The following is a 22,743-nucleotide window of genomic DNA, read 5'->3' on the forward strand; positions in this document are numbered from 1 at the left end:
CTTTCACTGTGACAGCTTGCTTGGCTGTTGGCAAAAGCAGCTTCTTTCTTCCTTCCCAGGCAGCAGCCCATCCTTAAGTGCCTTTCAGACTTGGAAGAGCTTAGCATCAGTCTTCCTCTCAACCATCCACCAATAAGTCACAATCAATTTACCTCCATTAAGAAACCAGGAAATAATAAGTGACATGTGACTTGAACTAGACTCTGGCATACTCCCATAATCCTACCATCTCAGAGGTCCAAGTTGGAATATATATTACCAGGCTCTGTTATTTCTGCAGGCAATGGGTGTCTTGAACTCTTAGAGAACTAAAGTCACTGAGCAGTAGGAAAAGGAACAGACTTTTTAGTCAGTGGGTAATGAGAAATGAACATGAATTAATGTCATTCCAAGTTACCAGTGCACCAATCCATGAAATATGCCATGAAAAATAACTTAAGTCACTGCAGTCGTCTATTTAATTTAGCAGAGCTGTCTGTGATGTGGCTGCCTCGTGCCAGAGGGCTACATTTGCTAGTTGAGAGTACAGTCACTACAATCTGAGCTGCCCCCTCTCCAAGGCAGAGGCAAGTGTCCAACAAAGCACGAGCGCGGCTGGTCAGGGTGGGGAAAGAGGTGATCATTTCATAGTCCATTTTAGACAACACTCGCTGGGAGCGAAGGACGTCAAGAATGTGGTTGAGGCGCCCTTCTGTCATGCAGCTCAAGATAGTCTGTCGCCCACAGGCTAGGATCTGGCAGCAGTTGCCTTTGCAGCAAGGACCTTGAATAAAAAGGAACAAAATTAGATACGCCAAACTGTCAGACTTTCTCATTAAACTGTTAGCTAGTGGCTGCATTAATGTCAAGAATGAAGTGACTAATGGAAATGTAAGTTCAGTGGAGCAATAGGAACTGATGAAGAGTTCATTTACTTGCAGTCTCTATTCAAAACTAGCACTGATCATAGACCCAGACCACAGAAAATAATATTTAGTGAGTGAGATGACTTAAGGGGAGGGGATTCCCTGGTCTGATCCTGGTAATCTATCATCTGTATAACTGTTATGTAAAGAAGTTTAGCTATGTCTAGAGAGTATTAGTCTACCCAGTAGAGGCTGGAAGAGCAGAAGGCACCATAGACAGATCTGAAGGATAGTACTGTTCAATACTCTCATTGCTTCAGTGGGAGATGGAAACATCTTAGAAGGTGCATACACCAAAACTAGATCTATGCAGAAACTCTGCATTAGGCTGTCCTTCCAGTAAGGGAAAGGAAATAAGAAAAGATCACCTGTACTTAGGAGACCATGCCTCAGTCTTCCTAGTCTGTTACCAATTGGGCCATGAGTTGAATTGTCTTAGTTTACAGGAGGTCTTTTGTTGGTTTGCCCAGAAACATGTCCCCAGCGTCCAACAGATCAGAAGAATGTCCAGCTTGATGGAGATCACCATGGTTCAATTTGTCAAAGTGAAAAACTTGTTTTTACAAACTTTTTCATTATGGGAAAAAAGAGGCAGCTTTCACAGACCAAAAGTCAGCCTTATTAATATCTGCTCAGTAGGAAGATTGAGGCCTTTTTCGGGTCTTGCCCAAAGAAAATATAAAAATGAGCCGGAAGGGAAGTATTTTTCCAGCTAATCTTTTGCATCCCCAAGAACTACCTTGCTGGAGATGTTTGAAATTGTCACAATGAAAGGTTAAACCACATACAATGGATTTTTTCCCCATTTGTTATAAACTCAGTGGGCCTATTTCACCATAAAACTTGCTATATTTTGTGAGGTTTTTCTTTAGACCCCTTTCCAGTGAAAGTCCACTTCTGAACAATGTGCCTATTCTGAACAAAAGTTGGCTTTGAAGGCCAAAGTCTGAGCTTTTAGTAACACAGGAATTGCCACACTGGAACAGACCCATGGTCCATCTAGTCCAGTATCCTGTTTCTTACAATGGTAAGTACCAGCTTCAGAGGAATTACACTAATTACCAGTAAATACACAAGAATATGGCCAAAGTACAGTTTTTATCTGAAACACTGGCTAAAGTGTGGCAAAATAAAATATTACTACACCACATTGCCAGGAGCTTCTGGTTCTTGGACCACACTTTTCTTTGGAATCTCACCTGTTAGTGTTTGTTCACACTGTGCGCTTTGAAATTGGCCATGATGGGGACTGGGCTCAGGTGGCAGCGATAACTGTAGTGGCGGCTGCTGCCACAGCTTTGGGTCCCTTTGACACTGACCACCATCTTCTCTGCTTGCATGTGGATCAGAGGTACAAGGAGTGGGAAAGGAATGCTGCAGAGCTGATTCTCTACTACCTGGATGAGCTGGGAACAAATAAAGATGGGTGAGACAAGACTTTTAAACTTGGCTACAGCTGAACATAATAGAGATTCATCAATGGATAGTTCCGGATCTCTAATTTAAACAGAGTTTAGAGGACTAACTTGTCTGTAAATATTACATCCTGTGAACACTTGCTGCTAGATCCTCCGTCTTATGAAGTTTTTACATTTGTTATGTACATACTCCATCTCTCACACTTTAAGAAAATTGTTTTATGCAAGAGTATGGATGATGAATTCCCAGGAGCGGAGCATCATCTTTTCATGCAGCATACCACCTCTGTAGCACTACACATAATGGGACTGTTGTATACGGCCAAATAATAAATTTTTATTTGTAAAATTAGAAATGTATAAGGGACACTAAACTTAAATCATATATTGAAAAAAGTATGTGCATGGGTTACTGAATTAAAAGTGGAATTTTTTTTTTAATCTCATCTTGAATATTGTCTCATACTTTGTTCCTGCCCCCAAAGAACTACAATCTTTTTTTGTTATATGTTTGTACAGCGTCTAGCACAATGGAGCCCTGGTCCTTGATGGAGCATCCTTGATACAAATAAATTAATAACATTGCAGTTGAATGTCTAGGTCAAATGTTTCAACTGAGTTTTAATTCTAGAAACTCTTCTATGGGTTGTAGATTTTATAAAAGTTTTTAAAAAATGTAAACTTTGGGCTACATTTAAGTTGTCAGTGTCCTTTTAACTTGTTGATTATAGTTGTGGACTACTGTAAATTTGTGGATGAAGTTGAGGAAAATCCTGTTCTACCCAAAAGGAACAGCCACTAATCTATTTCAGTACTAAGTATTAAGAAACCTGTATCATAAGTCCCATGTATTCAGAGGTTACCAAAGATAGATAATAGATTTTCTGTGGCTCAGATCTTGTAAACAAAACCATCAAAACAAAACCCACCTCCAGTCTGCTTATATACATGAAATGCACATGGATTTAAATACTTTGTCAAACATTTGCCAAGACAAGCCCACAGTGAAAAAACCAAAGGATATGGTTAGGTAGGAGTGGCTAATATGAATCATTCGTTCTCTTCTGAAGAGATGGGACTCTTCCAAAGCAATTACTTTCTAATGTGGAGACATTTGACAGTAGATATTAGAAAGTAGAGAAAAGTACTGTGGTGATTGAGGGCCAAATAAGTATCTTGGTAGAGGGCTAGATTCACTCATGGTGGCAAAGGCAAAAGAAATTGCACCTCTCTGTTCCAGCAGGGTCCACTAGACCCAGGATGGATTTGCTCTCTGGGGAAGAGCAGGCAGTTCTTGGAATGCCAGGGAAGGGCAGCTTTAAGTTGTGGTCAGAGTGCCACAGGTGTCTGACTGGTGGAGGGTGTTCAGGGTGTACACTAAATCAGCAAATTCTATGGCTGCCTGGTTTACACCACTGAACCCACTGAATGTCCACTCACGTATGGGAATACACTGGCTAGTTGTGAGTTCTCCCTGTGAAGGAATGGTTGCAAAAATCTTGCACCGCTGCAATTCTCAGGGCAGACTCTTGCTACTGCAGAGAAATCTGTTGCTCTGGTTATATCAAGAGTTATATCACAGTTGCACTCCGAAGAGGGAGACATTTGGCATGTTTTTATGGATACTGAGCCAATATGTAATTGTTTAATGTTTTTACCTCCAAGTACTATAAAAATATCTTAAGCTGATCAGTCCTACATACCTTTTTTGTGTGTTGTGTTTGGCGCTGTGATATCTGCAAATGCCATCTGATTAGCCTTCTCTCTTCCTGCAGGGCTGTCAAGAACAGTTGACAATCTCTGTGCTGTTAGATGGACACTCTTGTCAATAAGCCGGTTGCTGTTTTTCTGTGCACAGATGACCTGATAGGGATGAAAATGGATAAGAAATTACTTCTAGCTTCTTGATAGAAAAGATCTCCCTTACTAGGCAGACTCCCTTAGGGAGTCTAAGTGCCTAAGTCACTTTTGATAATGGGACTAAGATACCTTTGAAAAATTTTCCTCCCCAAGTGCATATGTTTGCTCACCTCTAGATTGTGCACATGTGTCTGAAGCATGTGTGGAACTGAGCCTTTGCAGGCATTTACTGCTCTCTCCTGAAACAAACAAACAAACCCACTAACTTAGTAAAATATACACAACATTCAGTCCAAATGAAACTAAAAAAATCATACACTGAATATTCATGGAGGTACTGCCAAAATATCAGGCACATACACCACATGATCTGCAGCTAGGAGTAAAATCAACCAGAGTACAGTTCTATTACCTACTGAAACAATATTGGGTTGTTTTGCCTTTCTCTACAGGTATTTATTTCATACTCATCACTGTGGGCGTTGGGGAAAACAGGCTTTTTCGGTGCATTACAAAATCATGTCAAATGTCATGCCACCACAAAGAACAATGCTTGGGAGCTGCTTCTCCTTTTATGGGGTACTTCTACATCTGGTCTTCCGCAAATCACACCTCCCATTTCTCAAATTGCAGCCTCTACAACTTTGAGTTCGGAAGAGATATTAAAAAAATCTCCCAAAATCTGGGATGCAAGACTATTCTCATCAAGTCAGAATCCAGCACAAGTGAGATAAAACCAGGAGACTTTTCGCATTTTTCACTTCACAGACTGTGAGTTTAGTACCATGAGAAATCCCAGCTGCATCAGTATCCTGTGCTACCTTCCCTCCAGGCTGTACTGACAACTGATCTCAATCCTGACATCAGACATTGCTCTGCGGTCCCAGACCTGGACCTGATGTAACTGAGACTAATATTCACTCACAGCTATGTTGTGGTCGGATTGATCTTGGGAATGGATACTAGGATGAAGCTGCATTTTACAAGTAACCTCAGGCAGAAACTGACTTGGGGACTTCAGAGATGACAGGCTAGTGCACTAACACATCTGATTAACCTAGAACCATCCTTCTATTTGCTACTGCTGAAAGAACAGTGTGAGGGGGCCCTCCAACTGTCTGTGACTCATGCATACTTATCAGTAATACAGTATGGAGAGTCTCACTTGTGAATCCTGGATTAAACTTTTGAGGCTGAGTTTAAATCTTGGATCGACGTATTTTAGCTCTATCCGCTTTTAGGGACTGATCTTGAAATTTTAACTTATAGCCCTTTGAAGCAGTAACAAAGAGACAAATTCCTGTTTGATTTCAAAGATGGTAATCACGGAAAGCAGGCAATGCAATTGTATGGGACCAAATCTGAATTTTGCACTAACCTTTGCATCAATCAAACTGTAGATTGCACTGGAAATCTTCTCCTTGCTAAAAGCACTCAAAATTCTCCTTAAGAGTTCCACACATTCTGTGGGAAGAAAAATGCATTTTAAATACAGGATGTATGCGTATCCAAATAAGCAAATATCTATGCACCAATGTGCTTCCACTGATTTTATTATTCTGTTGCAATCATATTAAAATCTTTTAAATCACCTCTAAGTAACTTTGCCTTATATATTTTTATTTTTTGATCTAATATAAACAAATTAGGATCAGATTATCAGAAATGTGCACACAAAAAAACCCTGCATATTTGTACCTAATTTATTCATAACTGCACAAAGCAATCACAGTAAAAGCATATGCGGATGGCTAGTTGGACACTTCTGTGTACAGGTCTGAAAAATCTTGGCCATAGTTTATCATTCATGTTTCAGGGCTGTCTTTTTAGAAACAGAGGATTAGATCCTCAGATGGTATAATATAGCTACTCTGACTTAACCAACAGTGGGATTTGCTCCAGTGGGAATGGTGATTACTTTGAGATGGGACTGTTAAAGGTAAATCAGCCATTCTTCAAATACTGAATTTAGCTGGCAATCTCCAGTAATTTCCTAGCCTTTATCTATGCTAAATTTACTACACTATATTTAAACTAAAAATCTTGAACTGACTAAGCCACCTTAGAGGAGGGCACGGCATCCTTATTAAAAAAAAACCCCCAAACCAAAACACTATAGTATGCTGGTGACAGTGCCCCAACTGTTTCATCTCACACTGGGGTTACAACATTCTATTGTGCCATCATTACTGTACAATGATCTAGGACATTAAAGAGACAAGGTGGGTGAGGTGATATCTTTTATTGGACCAACTTCTGTTGGTGAGAGAGACAAGCTTTCGAGCTCACACAGAGCTTCAGGTCTACAACAACACTGCATTACTTAGGACACTCAGACTGTTTGTGATAGCAACAAGGGGGAGCAAATACTGAATGTTACCTGCAGTTTGGGGCCTGTAATCTGGGTCTTGGTGCCAGCACAATATGATGAGCTGTAACAGCCTGTTTCTCTGAGGCAAATTGCTCTGTATATACTCTGCTTCAGTCCCAGGCCGCAGGCCACTACAGACTCCTGTCACAACTTCCAGCAGGTTTTTTTTGCCTGCAAGAGAATGAGAACATGTTATTTAAAAGTTAAAACCCTCAGAACTATTTTAAGATGTTTAGTGCAGGTTGTTTTCTGTATTTTAAAACTAAGACTACTCTTTAAAAACGAAAAATAAAAACCCAACGACACACTCTTCAGTAAAGCTGACCAACTGTGACAATACTCATTTATACCTACTGGCAGCAGTCCATTTATTTCTGGTTAGAAGGGTTGTTTAAGCAATAAGTCACAACTGGGTATGCAGGCATAACTGGTAACCTGCATGCACAAATACCCTATTTGCAGTTATAGTTACTGTGTGTGCAGCCTAACCACACAGTTCTGTATGCAATTCTGCGTGCAAATTTTTAAAAAAATTATTCCCTTTATGCACAAAAGAATCTAATTCTTCTGGGCAGCTACAAAATGGCAGTGAAAAAATATGAAAGCACCGCCTTGCATGAGTATATTGTATATAGTATTTTTAATCCGAGCCTGTAAAGTCTGTCAGAATGAAAGCTGTTAGGTAGATAAAAACAGAGTAATCTGCTAGGTGACTTGTGATGAGCAAAGACATTGGCTTATTCTGACATCATGTGTACACACACACACACACACACACACACACACACACACACACACACACACACACACACACAATTCACAAATGTGATTGCAAAATTACAGCATGCTGCCCCCCTCACCTCTCCCTATGGCATACGCCTGCATAGTCTGTACTTGGGAGCAGGCTGGTGGTTGAAATATACAAGTATGTAATTCTCATCTTCATTCATAGTAGAAAATGAAAGGCTGAACTTGTGGAACATTACATATGGAAAATGAGGTGTATGGGGTATTTGTTGAATTTTGCAGGAGCCCTGCATGTCTTGAGAAATCACTAGGGAAATTTGAAGAGATGTAAAATCATGAGCCTGTGGTCATTTAAGTTCCCATGGCATTCTTTGTAAGAATAAAGATGTTTGCTAGCCCTGATGTAATGGCCAGATTCTCGCTGGGGTAACTGCATCCTGCCTACCTTCATTCCCTCTGCAATTTTAGTTGGATACACGATCCTTCATTTTTTGTCCAAAAGGGCTGTGCAATGTTAGTGTGCGTTGAATAGTTATATGTTCCACTCGAGAGATGGTGAGTGAAGTGATTCTCATAAATAAATGTGTGTGTTAAATTGTAAAGATCTTTGGGGCCCTTTTGGATGACAGGTGCTATACAAATGTAATGTGACTTGTTGTAGAGTCATATTTAATAGAAATAGTCATTAAACAATTGCCAGGAAAAGTTCCACATCTTGCTGCTTTCAAAACCCCTGATTCTTGGGTTCTATAGTGTTTAGTGCACCATAGGCAAGCAGGTAGTTTCCTTTCCTTGGACCATGTAGTGAAAAAGAAAGTCCCATAGGTAGATAGACCTGGAGCCCTTGCCATTTTCCAGATAGAGGAGAGTACTAACTGTAATGTAGTTTGATAATCAAGTACAGAGGCACATACTTCTTCACATATGACTGCTCAAACTGAAATCTCATTGTTAGAGCAATCAGCTGTAAGAGAAGGAGAGTAAGAAGGATCATATTCAGGAACATGATACAGCACTGTCACTTTCATAGAACTCAAGAGAGACTAGAAGAAACCGATCCTTCTTTCAAGTATGTTTACTATAAGTTAAAAGGCGCCATGCTTTAAAGGAATGAGAACAGGACAGGAATCAGCACTCCAAAGTCTAGTTCTCAGCTCTGGCTGTCATGTTAAACAAATCATTTACCACTGCCTCAGTTTCCTTATCGGTAAAATGGGGATAATTTTCAGTCTATTATACAGTGCTTTAAAGATCTACAACTCTGTAAAATTCCTCATTTTCATTTTGTGGTATAAAATATGCAGAAAGTAGCATATTTTATAGTAATATAAGTCTAGCAGGAACTAAAAGTTCCTATTTGAGACCTGAAACTCTCATTGATTTTTAAACATGTATAAAGGCTCAGTTCTACTCACTGGAAAAGTTACTTGCCACTAAGGGCATGTCTACACTGATGTAATTTCCAGCTTGAGTAGCCCTACCTGCACTAGCTCTGATTGTCCTTGAGCAGGTAGCCCTTCCCACCACTCATGCTGCCATGGCTACACTTAATTTTTAGTGTGTTAGCTGGATTAGAGCTAGCGTGGGTGTGTCACTCAAACTGGATACTCTACTCTCCAGCTCCAGTGTAGACATACCCTAAAATGCTGCCTAATGTCAGTATGCTGGATTGTGATGTTAGTATGCTGAGTGTCACAAGCCAAAGAGCTGTTGCTATGCATTAAAGATAAGCAGAAAGGTCAAAATAACAATTTAATAGGGTGCTACAGTGAACAGGCTGAGGTAGTACATAGTAAAAACTATGCCATTAAAGCTACCCCTGAGAAGGTATCTGTTTCTTTTACAATAAGAATCTTCATTTGGGGCTAGTACTGTATTCCCTACAGGAGATGCAGAGCTATGGAACTGGGCATTATTGGGATACACAGTTGGCAGAATTTGGTTTTTTATAATTTTGACAGATAATACTGTTTATTTTTAATTTTTCCCCAATTGTATTGAATTTTTACAGTTGCAGAAAATTATGGGAGTGTCAGACAATTATTTAATGACAGATGTTGAGGTTCAAAAAGCTAAAGTTTTATAACCATTCAAACACAAATTGCCAATATCACATGTCAAAATATACAAAGTAAATATCCTTAAATCAAACTCTAATAAGTTATCAAGCAGCATTTTTCTTACTTTGCCTATCTGTAAATTTCAACTATCATTGGAAATATTTTTGTTAGTTTGTGTGTGTACGTTGAAATCAATATTTACTGACACTTACTGATCACAAATTAATCCTTCCAAGCACTGTAATAGGGATTTGAGATAAAGCGAGGTCTGAAAAGACAGGTCTGTTGGTATCAATGTTGCTTAGAGGAGGATAAATTCAGAAAAAGATAATTAACCATCAAGAAAGAGAGATATACGTACCTTCAAAAGGTTTCTGTCTGCTTAAGCTTTCCCAACATAGCATTCCAAAGCTAGAGGCAAACAATAATGAAATTGTGCTTGTTAATTTGGAATCTGTGTTGATGTTGATTACTTACTGAAAAATTGAGTTCATTAGTTCAAGGGAAGGGTATTTTCCATGTTACACTAAGTCGGGGAGGGCAAACTACGGCCCGCGGGCCAGATCCGGCCCGTCACGGCTTTCAATCGGGCCCACAGGATTGCCAGCCCCGTGGTGCAGCAGGGCTAAGGCAGGCTTCCTGCCTGCCCTGGCCCTGTGCCGCTCCTGGAAGCAGCCGGCACCACATCCCTATGGCCTCTGGAGGAGGTGGCTAGAAGAGGGCTCCGTGCGCTGCCCTCGCCTGCAGGCTCCGCCCTGTGCAGCTCCCATTGGCCAGGAATGGGGAACCCCGGCCAATGGGAGCTTCGGGGGTGGTACCCGCAGGAAAGGGCAGCGCGCAGCAGAGCCGTCTGCCCCATCCCACCCCCAGGAGCCACTGCTGGACATGCTGGCCACTTCTGGGAGCAGCATGGGGCCAGAGCAGGCAGGGAGCCTGCCTTAGCCCCACTGCGTGCCGCTGCCACCCTGGAGCTGCTCGAGGTAAGCGGCATCAGGCCTGAGCCTGCACCCCTCCTGCACCCCACACCTCAACCCCCTGCCTTGAGCCCCCTCCTGCACTCCACACCCCCTCCTGCACCCCAACCCCTGGTCCTGAGCCCCTTCCTGCACCCCACACCCCCACCCATGCCCCGCACTCCCTCCCGCACCCCAACCCCTTGCCCCAGTCCTACATTCATGGCCCTGCATACAATTAACCCACCCAGATGTGGCCCTCGGGCCAAAAGGTTTGCCCACCCTTGCACTAAGCCCTTCCTTATTAGCAGGATTTCCATTTTTGCATACTATTATATTTCAGTTTCCAATTGAGCTGTCCTTATACAATATTCAAGGGATATAACAAAGACCAGCTAGAATTCTGTTTCAGGGGAAAGTCTTGCTCTTAAATTCTGTAGATTATTTTCTAAAATACCTCACCTAATTTCCATTTGTGGGTTTCAAAGCCTTTCACTTCCTCTTTTGTTGTTGTTGCAGTAATTATAAAGTGTTTGGTAGTGTTGAGTATACTGACAAGGGAATGAACTAGCTGACCCACTAAAAGCTTGATCCAAAGCCCAATGAATCTTTCTTTACATCAGTGAAATTTGTATCAGGCCCTAGATCTTTTTTTTCCATTTGTAACTTCTAGGAGATGTCACTGTAGCATTTAAATGTACTTAAATCAACATCAATATTGGTGTAAAAACACTTGGATATATACGCAAAACAAAACATATATTCCATGTCACACCACTGCTGGACACGCACAGGTCTCATGCAATACCAGTCACTTCCAAACATCTATAATTAAAAAGGTGTGACACCTGAGAATGGGAATTATGCCATCTGAAAGTGAGCCTTTCACTCCTTTCCTGTTTGAGCCTCATGTATTCTTCATGGACAACAGAGGAACAATCACATCATTCATAGGTGTTATTAAATACATATATAATATGTATATTGATGACAATAGAAAAGGAGCTGAAGTTGTTGGCTCCATAACAAAAATAAAAGCTCTAACACTAGAAAATTGGCCATACGTAATACAGGTCTGTCGCATCTTACGCGCATTTAACATGCGCGAATTCAGCTTTACGCGGTCGGCAAAAACAAAACAAAAAAGAGAAAAATAACAATTTAAATACTGTTCCTGTAGTGCGGGCAATTCCACCCGCCATTATACTCAATGTAATTTTGACTATACACGGTTTTCGCTTTACGCGCTGACTGCAGAACGTAACCCCAGCGTAAGATGAGACAGACCTGTATTAGGTATAAAGGTTGTCATAGACTCTGTGGTGCCAGCCATGAAGATATACGTCCATAGAGTCACATAGTTGCTATTTTTGGATTGTCATTCATCCAGAGTATCATGTATGTGCCCTTTGGATGTGTGGCAGACAAGATGGCGGAGTAAATAACATGCATTCTTTATGTAAGTCACTTCAATTAAAAGTTAATGCCTGATTAGGAATAGCGAGTTCTTTCAGAAGAGATTCCACAGGACCTTAAAGGGACATCATCAAGATAAAAATCATATTCTTATTTTTAACTAGATTTCAACCAAGCATCCAATAATTGTGCCTAAATATTAAATAGTGGCACAACTGTCTACACCACCAACAGCAGCCATTTAAAAATCTAACTACCTGACTTGTTGATATTAGGTTTCTAAGTGGATTGCACTTATGTGTGCAAATAATTGTGTCTACAGTTTTGGCACCTACATTGGACATTTAGGCCCCAATGCTAGCGTTTATGAAAAGAATCTTCAGATATTTATAAAACTTTATATTATTCAAACTGAAAGAATTTGGAAACTTAACTCTGGCTGTTTGACTACCTGATGTCTAAGGCATGCCTATTTTTGTAGGCAGATTAAGTTTTGTGCAGATAGTTGAAAACACAGAATCAGTTTAGTAACTACAGTTGAAAGTTTGGTCTCTGATCTGAAAAGGGTATGTTTAAAAAAAACATAAGTTTTGCTTAAAAACTAGTCCTTCACCTCCAAGGATTTGTCACTCTCTCCTTGTGTGCATAGAACTCCTTTTAATTTATTCAAGTAAATCTAATATAAGCATCAAGATGAGAATCTACTTCATAGCATGTCATCCGCAGCAGTATTCTACTTTTTTACTGTAAATTAATATTTTGAAGCTGAAGTTTGGCAATTGCTTAACCTAAAGGTATGGCCATAAGTCTTAATTTTTAATATAACAAATTGTATTGAAATAATTTCCTTCAAACATTAGGAATTTCAAGTTTAACTAAATGCTGCAATATTCCTAGTCTGGAATGTTATGCAGATATGATATGTGTAACAGCTGTTATTTGACTGGAACACTGTGACCTGTAGGTTTCACTGTAGTATAATTTTACAATATTTTATTGAAAGAAACATTTAATTCAATACTATGTGAATTGCTCTCCAGAAGTAGGTCTCCTTTAGCTATAACTTTCCCTTAAAAGCCTGTACTAACCTGTAAATATCTCCTTCTTGGGAGGGTACACCTCCTTCAAGTATTTCAGGAGAGTGGTATACCAAATCCCAGCAGCTTCTATTGCAGTTCTGCAGGACTGATCTTTGCTGCTTCCTCCAGGAGGTTAGACCATAATCTGTTATCTGTAGAGAAGGGTGAATGGTGAATTGTAGCAACAATATGGCATTATTGCTATCCAATATTGATCTGGTATTTTATGTTAGGACAGATGTCTGATAAATAATCCTATAATCAAGCATATTAGAAGTTGTTCTGGTTTCATGTCAAGAAGTTGGAGAAGTTGTTCTGGTTTCATGTCAAGAAAATAATGAAGACAAAAAGCTAAATGTAAAAGGGCCTCACCTTAGCTCTATATTGTGTATCCAAAAGGACATTGGAGGGTTTCAGGCTGTAGTGGAGGAGAGGAGGATCTAGCCTATGGAGATGATATAATCCTTCAGCCACATCTGACAGGATCCGCATGAGTAGGGGAAAAGGCAATTCTGGGTACAGGTGGTGCTAAAAATCAACATTTATTTCAGTGTAATATTCCATGATATATATAGATATGTATATATCTTTTAGAATTATAAAGCAGTCATTATTCACACTATCTATTGAGATCTACAGGTGAAAGGTATTAGCAACTCTATTGCAAAATTAATATCCATAACTGAGGTACAGTTTGCTCATTTTATTATTGCCCTTGCTTCTAAACAGTTTTAACACCCATAAAGGAGCCCCTCTAAAAGATCCCTACCTCTTCCTTACCTCGTGGATGAGTGAGTGGAGGGATCCATTGCACATCCATTCAGTCACGACCCCCAGAAGTCCCTGAGATTGGTAGATCCCAAGAGAAGGCAGGAGCTGTTCAGATTGAATGCGTCGTGTGTTTGCTACATCTTGGAGTAGCACCTTCAACTCACTGCAAGCAGAGAACAGGGGTTAAAGAGGCAGCATTTCAGACAGACATGCTGAGTAACAGTCATATTGTGTGATATTGGAAAGAAGGATGACTTGGTAGAGTTTTCCCACCACTACCATTATCTGGTGTTTAATACCAACAATGTTTTCTTGACTACAAAACATCTTTCACATTAAAACTGTAAAATGTACAAGAAAGAAGCTAGTTCCATTAGTATCAAAATATATTTATCAGGATCTAAAATGCAAGGGCAGGAAGAATGTTTGGGATAGTTAAACTAACTGAAGAAACGACCGCTCTGAACTGATTTTTTTTCTTGCCATTCCCCTAAAAGTATGCTTTCCTCACGCCATCAGTGAGGTCCCTTCTACACTGCAAATTTTACCAGCTTCAGTCATAGCCTGTCTTGCCTGTATGGATGGGATCAAACCACATCAGAGAGTAAAGGTAAAGCCATGAGGCCAAATTCAGACCTAGTGTAAGTGGTAGGTGTAACTTTAGGGACTTAGTGGAGCTGAATCTGCTTCTACTCAGATTGGATTTAGTCTTAAATTCAGTGGGATGTATTTTAAGAAGTATAAGGAAACCAGATTTTGCTAATCGGTAGAAAATTAAGACTATTTGAGAACTTTAGACAATAACTTCTTTGTTCAGTTGTACAATGGTAGCACTGATCTGTGGATCTGATCAGAATGTTCAGTTTCAAGGAAGATAAATGAACTGGTTCTGCTACAGCCGGGGTGGCCAACCTCTGGCTCCGGACTCGGAGCCACGTGCGACTCTTCAGGAGTTAATATGCGGCTCCTTGTACAGGCACCGTCTCTGGGGTTGGAGCTACAGGCATCAACTTTCCAATGTGCAGGGGAGTGCTCACTGCTCAACCCCTGGCTCTGCCCCCGCTCCACCCCTTCCCACACCCTCCTCTGAGCCTGCCATACCCTTGCTCTCCCCCCACAGAGCCTCCTGCATGCCACAAAACAGCTGATCAGGACATGCAGGGAGGGAGGGAGAGTCGCTGATCAGTGGGGCTGCCGGTGGGTGGGAGGTGCTGGGAGGGTGGGGGAGGGGGTGGAGCTGACATATTACTGTGGCTCTTTGGCAATGTACATTGGTAAATTCTGGCTCCTTCTCAGGCTCAGGTTGGCCACCACTGTGCTACAGGATCACTCCTCCCTAAGTTGCATTTAACTTTAAAAATATGATCACATCTGCAATATGTTCTGAATTGCTGATTCTATGCATGAAATCTTCAGCCCATAGAAATCAATGGTAAAATTCAATGGGACCAGGATTTCAACCCCTGTCATTATTTTAAAGACTCACCCAGTTAGTGTTTCCTGCTGAAAAACAAATCTGTATAGTTAGGAAGAGGGTCCAGCTGCATAGTTTGGCTTCTGATCCCAACTGTTCCAAAGTTTGGGAACTTAATTCAGTCCCAAACATTGCACACCAAGTAAATCACAGATTTGCTATTCTATTCTATGTATGTTTTTAGGCTGTAGGATATATTTATTGCAGTAGGTACTCTTTGATAAATCTTAAGTTCTTAACTTAGATTCCTCATGCTTCAGCAAACTTCTGTTGAACTCAGTGACAGTCTCATTGACTTCAGTGGGAGTATGCCTAAGTAAAAACTGAGTAAAGACATCAGGATTTGGCCTGATGATACTGTTGGTAATGCTAGCACCCTGGACCCTACAGTATTTGCTTCCTAACTGTATGCAATGGCTCCTGGTCCCTGATCAGCCTCAGCAGCATGCAGGAGATTCTTTGATCCCTGAACTGATGCCCATTCCCTGATCTGTCCCATGTACTGGTGTAAGAGATTGGGAGATATCCGACAACTCCTCAAACTAGCATCTGTCTTCCAAACCAGCTCCTGTTCCCACTCCCACCAGCAACTGCTAACATAGGAGGGAGACTATTTTAGAAAAATTCTCTAAAAACTATTTTAAGCTGGTGTGGATCAAATTTCCCACCCACCATTATACAGCCCAACCCTGCTTGCCAGTGCCCGAGAGGCTGCTGGTAACTGCCCTTCTGCTGGAGCACAATACTGTGAAATGCACGGTGGAAATGTAAGACAGGGACTAACCGCTGCAGCACAGTCCTGTCCTAGTAAAAGTTGCTTCCTGTATATTTGCTTTTTGTTGGAATCCTCTCTGGTGTGCATGTGATAGACAATTCAGGGAAGTATATAAAAATGCAGTTCTAGGGAGAAGTGACTAAAAATTACATTAGTGAGTTCCGTATTTGGGGGTCACTGATTTCCAGATCAAATATATTTGTGAATGGATATTGCATGGGCAGTGGCAGTAACAGCACACTCAAGTTAGATGTGCAGCTGTGCAAGCACTTTTCACATATACAATTGAACATGCATTGTTTAGAAAAATCAGGCCAGGCAGTCCAAGTTGGATTCTTTTTTAAGGAAGGAAAACAGCCTTTTCATTGCAAACATAATGGATATTCAGTATGTTAATACCCGTGTTTATAAATAAATTGTGTCTCCAAAATTTATATACAAATTGTGCTTATTTCTACCTCTTAACATCATTACTAACTCTATGGATTTCTACCATTGGAACTAGGTTAGCAGTTCAAATGATGGGCAGGATAGACTCCATCTTATTCTCATTGCTGGGTTCACTCTACAGTGGTAATAGTGGGGGGGTGGGGAACAAACAGAGACTTGACATTTAAAGAGCAGATATGAGTAAGAAGGTTCATTTTCCCATAATCACTTTTATAACTAGAACAACACTTTAAATCCAGAAAGGAGAAAATAAATTATTAGCTTTTGTTGTCTGATGTAACTTTTTTTTTATTTAAACAAAAAGTGGGGAGCAAACAGGGGAAAGAGGGCAAGCCTTTTAGAAAAAACTACCAAATAAATATATTCTTATTTTAGATTAGTAAGTTATTGCACTTCTATTGAATTTAAAAAATAAAAAGCAGAACACTCAAACTTAATTTATTTTTGGCCTGATCCAACCTCCATGGAAGTCTTTCCATTGACGTCAGTGGGATTTGGATCAGGGCCCTGAGCCCTATAGAGGCCCTCACTAAAGACAGACTAGTTCTTGTTTCAAGATTCAAATTTGGATGCCATAAATGAAAGAATTTAGACTCAAGCACAACCAAAGACCAAACATGGGAACCTTGGATGCAAGCACCCCAAGAATTTTAGGGGGTGTTTGAAATCTGAGTTGGATTAGATAAATTGTTCCTGTCTTTGTTTTGGAAAAAACGACCTCTCCATATCCTACTTTAAGATATTTGAAATCTGAATTTTTCAGCTTAAGCATGCCGCCTAAAAAAACCAGCTAAGGATCTAAACTTCTCAGATACTAAAAAGACCATGTTCTGCTCTTGGATACCCTTTCAAGAAACTGAGAGCCTAATAAAATAACAGGAGTACTTGTGGCACCTTAGAGACTAACAAATTTGTTAGTCTCTAAGGTGCCACAAGTACTCCTGTTATTTTTGCGGATACAGACTAACACGGCTGCTACTCTGAAACCTGTCATTATGCAAGGCACTGCATTTAGCCGTATGGAGTGGAAATCCATCAACTTCATGAAAATTTGTTAGTCTCTAAGGTGCCACAAGTACTCCTGTTATTTTTGCGGATACAGACTAACACGGCTGCTACTCTGAAACCTGTCATTATGCAAGGCACTGCATTTAGCCGTATGGAGTGGAAATCCATCAACTTCATGTAAATTTGTTAGTCTCTAAGATGCCACAAGTACTCCTGTTATTTTTGCGGATACAGACTAACACGGCTGCTACTCTGAAACCTGAGAGCCTAATGAGTGCATTCACTAGAGTGATTTGGTCCCACACCATTAAAAAAATAGTATGGGCCTGACTTCATAATCCCTATAAGCCTGTGACTCCAATGAAATAAATTGGAGTTATGTGAGTGTTAGGCTGACATCCATTTGTGACAGAGTTCGTGGTTATGACTAATATATGCACTCAGTCCTATCTCTACTGCAATTGTCCATTCTCCCTTTCTTCTCGTATGTGTTCATTTATGCACCTATCATGTTTTGTCTAAAACTTAGATTGTGAGCTCTTTGTGTTTGTTTGTATAGTGCATAGTACAACGGTGCACTGAACATGGATTGAAGTCCTTTGATGCAATCACAACACTATTAATAATGATTTCAGGATCAAGCCCCGTTGTCATTACATATGTCAAATTTCTCACCTAGTGCAATTCAATATATTTCTTCCACTTTGTCTCTGTTAATCAGGTGGGAGTCACTGAAGTGGAAAGGTGAACTGGGGTCAGAAATGCTACAGTCCATGTTGGTACCCTCTTTGCACTACTGTCCTCCTGAGCTGTTTATATAGTAAATTAAATATGACACCCACCTCTCTGTTGTATTCTGGCTGGTCAGCAGTTTCAGTGATATGTTAATGTTCTGAGGAGCATGAAAGGCTTTGAGGGCGAAGCCAGAACTTGTCCTGGTGAAGATAAAGTTATCCAGCTCTTCCTGGGCTATTACGGGCATCAGATTGGCCATTTTCTGGCGTTTAGTGAGGGAAAGAACTGAAGAAAAACAGACATCCTTAGATTTGTTTTTGTTATCATTGCCAAGGTACACTGAAGTTACACGACGCTTTGTTCCCCAAACTACTCTTCACCTTCATTCAAAAGGCTTCGTATTACCATGCTCTGGGTCAGATTGTCCTTTAAAGATAGGGAAAAAATTTACCTACCACACAGGGACATCCTGAGGTTTACTTACCATTTGTAAATATGAGGTGCTAAGTGCTCAATCTTATGGCCAGCTCTCATTATAATCACCTGGAAATATGGGGGCACTATTTACATTAATATAATACAATGCTTGACTTCCAAGGATAGTGTTATAATTTGGGGAAACAACAGATTAAAATTCTTACAGTTCCATGCTGGACAGAAAGATAATTCCCATGAAAAACTGTAATAATGCAGTAATCCAGTGTTTCCCAAACTTGGAACGCCGCTTGTTTAGGGAAAGCCCCTGGCAGGCCGGGCCGGTTTGTTTACCTGCCGCGTCCGCAGGTCCAGCCGATCGCGGCTCCCACTGGCCGCGATTTGCTGCTCCAGGCCAATGGGAGCTGCTGGAAGCGGCGCGGGCTGAGGGACATACTGGCCGCCGCTTCCAGCAGCTCCCATTGGCCTGGAGCGGCGAATCGCGGCCAGTGGGAGCCGTGATCGGCCGGAGCTGCGGACACGGCAGGTAAACAAACCGGCCTGGCCCGCCAGGGGCTTTCCCTAAACAAGCGGCGTCCCAAGTTTGGGAAACACTGCAGTAATCCATTCCAATCTACCTCCAGAGCCATGCCCTTTACAGATGTGCCATTATTTACTAGGCTACCGTATGTCAACAGAACAGCAAAACAAAAGGCCAAATTCCCTGATGTGATATATTGGCAAAACTCTACTGAAGCCAGTGGAGCTATGCCCATTTACAGCAGCAGAGAATTTGGCCCATTGGTTATATATAGTAGATCCCTAGGGCCACGTGCATATGTGCCTTAATACACATTGACTAGAGACAACAACCTCCCACACAGCCACTTTGTGTTAATGTATGAGTCAGGTGTTATTAATAACAGGTGAGGATGTTTTAAAAATATAGTGAGCATAAAACTCCCTGTACTTAGTGCTGAAAGAAAGCAACAAGAACAGAGAGAGCTGAGACAAGGAAAACAGAGAGGGAAGAAAAGGGGTCTTCAGAAGCCCATTTATGAGAATACTGCATGGTTGGAGATCAGAGTGTCATAAGAGCTCAAAATGGAATGCTCCCCTCAGACTCAGCAGATTTCCACTAAGAAAGCCATGCCGGAATTAATGCTGCTCTAAACTGCAGATTTAAGTAGTGAGTAAGGGGTGTAAGTTGAGAACTCTCTTTTTAAGTTGAGGGTTCAGCTAAAGCGTGGTCTTGTGCTTAAGGTTAGCTTCTAGTTCCCAGCTCTGCCATAGAAAGCCTGTGTGATCTTGAGCAAATCACAATCTCTCAGTGACTCAGCCGAGCATCTATAAAATGGGGATAACCACACACCTTTATTTTATCCTTTGTCTATTTTGCCTAATTAAATTGCAAGGTCTTCCAAGCAGGGTCTGGCTGTTACACTGTATATTGATATCACCTAGATCAGTGGTTCTCAACCAGGGGTCTGGGGCCCACTCAGGGGCCGCGAGCAGGTTTCATGGGATCCGCCAAGCAGGGCCAGCATTAGACTTGAAGGCACTAGCTGTGGTTCCTGCAGGAACTATTAAAACAAGGCACTCATTCAGTAGCTATATGATGGCCTCTCAGAATGACTTTGTTGGCTCAGTTCAGAGGCAGGCAGGGTTGTGACTGATCCTCTCTATGCTGCTATGAACGAATTATTGAGCTGGATCGCAACAACTACGTGGAAGGAAAGATTTCAGACACATGAGATTTCTCTGATGCCCAAAATGAAGAGGTTAAGAACATAATCTATTTTTTCATATACATCTGCTTCAAGCAGTGTACTTTGTAAAGGACACATCCTACATCTGCTTCAAGCAGTGTATTTTGTAAAGGACACATCCAATATGGCATGAGACCAACAGAGCCAGGCCAGTCATCTTACGTGCAAAATTACACAAAGCTCTTCCAAATCAGAGACAGGCAAAAAAAAAGAACCATTTATTCCTCAAATATTATGGGGATTGGATAAAGTGGAACCTAAATTTAGTTTTGGTTTCTGTGGAGAAAAATAAGCAATCAAAAGGTTTGCAAAACCAAAATCATTTTTCATCTCTAAAATTGTGTAAAACCAGAACCGTTTACTCAAATCTCTAAATGTTCGGGTTCGAAAAAAGAGTCTAATAATAAGCCTTGGCTCCAAATCGCTCCTGGTTTTGCTTATTTTTATTTTAAAAAGAGAACTAGGTAAAAGTGGAATCAATTATTGAAACTTTGGTGGCACAAATAAAAGAGAAGCAGATCTGAATCACCCCCGTATTTTGGTTTTGCAAAATCTAACCCTGACCAAAGAGGTTTTGAAAACCAGAATGACATGTTTTCACCACTTGTTTTTATACAAATGAACTATAGCTGGAAGCAGGATTTCCCCCCATACATCTAGAGGTTTGGGCAAGATTCTCAACTCATCTGTAAATTGCCGATTTACATCAAGTGAGGATCTGACCTTAAAATCAGAAACTCCAGTTTTGCTACCTTTACATACATTGAGAATTACCTTATTTCAGAACTAGTCAGTGGGACTAATCACAGATTAAGGTACTATTTAATGTCAGTAAGAGTGGCAGAATCTGTCCCTAAATGGGATGCAAAAGGATCCTTCATTGGGAAAAAAGCTCTCAGTGCTGCACTACCAACAGCTCTGCTCTTCTGGGTATAGAGATTTTACTCCTTTTAAAATCCAATATCATTTTACTGCCCACACTACCACGTGGTTTCTAACCACAGCTTGTCAAGACTGGCAGTTTGAATGAGGAGGACTACAGAAAGTTGTGAGAGGCTTTAAATGTCTCATTGAAACACACTGGAAAATCCTGCATTATAAGAGCTAATCCTTTAAAAACTACCTTTACGCTTAATTCACAGTGAAAGTGTTTCCATCCATATGAGGGAAGTGTGGCTGGGGGCTGATTTAATGTTTCAGTGTACAAATAAAATAAGTGAAAACAAACATACAAAGAATATTGAGACTTACCTCCAGACGTGTGGGCATAGAGACTACAGGAGTGAGCTAGTGCGACTGCAACAAAGAGCTGCGATCTGCCTGGAACAGTGATGCAATCACAGTCTAAGCCTTGCTGGGTATGAGTCAGCTGCATTGTTTATCTCCTCTTTTATTGGCTGCCTACACACATCCAAAATTTCCCCTCGTTGTGTGTGCAAACTGTAACTCCTTAGTGACTGCAGTCATCTAGCTTCTCTTCATGGGCTGGCCAGTTAATTGCTGAAATAGGCAAGAAGAGGTTATAGACAAGGTTAGAGAGGTTGAGTGGACACTGTGATGGCCAGCACCACCAGTACGAAGAGAAAACAATAAAACCGAGATGCATCAGAAACACCACCCTGGATCCAAATACCCCCCAAAACACAGGGATGTTCAAATCTGGATCCAGACTTTGCAAACCACCCTTATCTCTACAGTGGGGTGAACCAAAACCCAGATACAAAACCCGCTCAGCTTTGGTAAAGTTTGAATCTGAATTTTGTGGCTCCGGCCCATCTCTAAATAAAGACAAGGAAAATCCTTCCCCTTTTGGTTACAGTAGAGTGTGCACAGAGAAAGTGGATAGGTAGTAAAGGCCTGATCCTGCTAGGTGCTGGGCTGCATCCATTCTCACCAAAGTTAATGGAACTGGAGGGTGCTCAGCAACTAGCAGGATGGGAACTTTAAGGAGAAAACAATAATATTTTTGAGTGTCCAGCTTTATTTACAGAGTATCGTATAAGTGTAGTTTTGTGAATGGTACCCTCTAAAGGGTCTGATCCAAAGCCTACTGAAGTTTATGGGAGTTTCTCTGTTATCCTCATTTGGCTTTGGATCAGCCCCTAAATCAGGGGTGGGCAAACTACGACCTGCGGTCTGGATCCGGCCCCCCAGCTGTTTTAATCTGGCCCTTGAGCTCCCACTAGGGAGTGGGCTCCAGAGCTCCAGCCGGGGAGCAGGGTCGGGGGCCGCTTCATGCGGCTCCCGGAAGCAGCGGCATGGCCCCCCTCCAGCTCCTACGCATAGGGGCAGCCAGGCAGCTCCGCTCTGCATGCAGCCCCTGCCCCAAGCGCCATCCCCACAGCTCCCATTGGCCGGGAACCGCAGCCAATGGGAGCTGCAGGGGCGATGCCCGCAGACAGGGCAGCGTGCAGAGCCGCCTGGCCACACCTCCGCATAGGAGCCGGAGAAGGGACATGCCGCTGCTTCCAGGAGCCGCTTGAGGTAAGCGCTGCCTGGAGCCTGCACACCTGAGCCTCTCCCCGTGCCCTAACCCCC

General features: G+C 41.5%; 1 protein-coding gene across 1 annotated transcript; it reads right to left on the reverse strand.

Annotated features, from left to right (window-relative positions):
- Positions 1-440: 440 nt before the first annotated feature.
- Positions 441-21,580, reverse strand: LOC135888610 (receptor-interacting serine/threonine-protein kinase 2-like). The gene is made up of 12 exons (XM_065416336.1): positions 21,457-21,580; positions 18,130-18,307; positions 13,590-13,743; positions 13,182-13,337; positions 12,819-12,961; positions 9,723-9,772; positions 6,564-6,725; positions 5,562-5,647; positions 4,354-4,422; positions 4,027-4,186; positions 2,105-2,311; positions 441-763 (listed from the first exon to the last, which is right to left on the reverse strand). The coding sequence occupies exons 1-12, from the start codon at positions 21,578-21,580 to the stop codon at positions 441-443; spliced, it is 1,812 nt and encodes a 603-aa protein (XP_065272408.1).
- Positions 21,581-22,743: the final 1,163 nt, after the last annotated feature.

The sequence above is a fragment of the Emys orbicularis genome, chromosome 14, assembly GCF_028017835.1.
Source record: "Emys orbicularis isolate rEmyOrb1 chromosome 14, rEmyOrb1.hap1, whole genome shotgun sequence".
Lineage (NCBI taxonomy): Eukaryota > Metazoa > Chordata > Testudines > Emydidae > Emys > Emys orbicularis.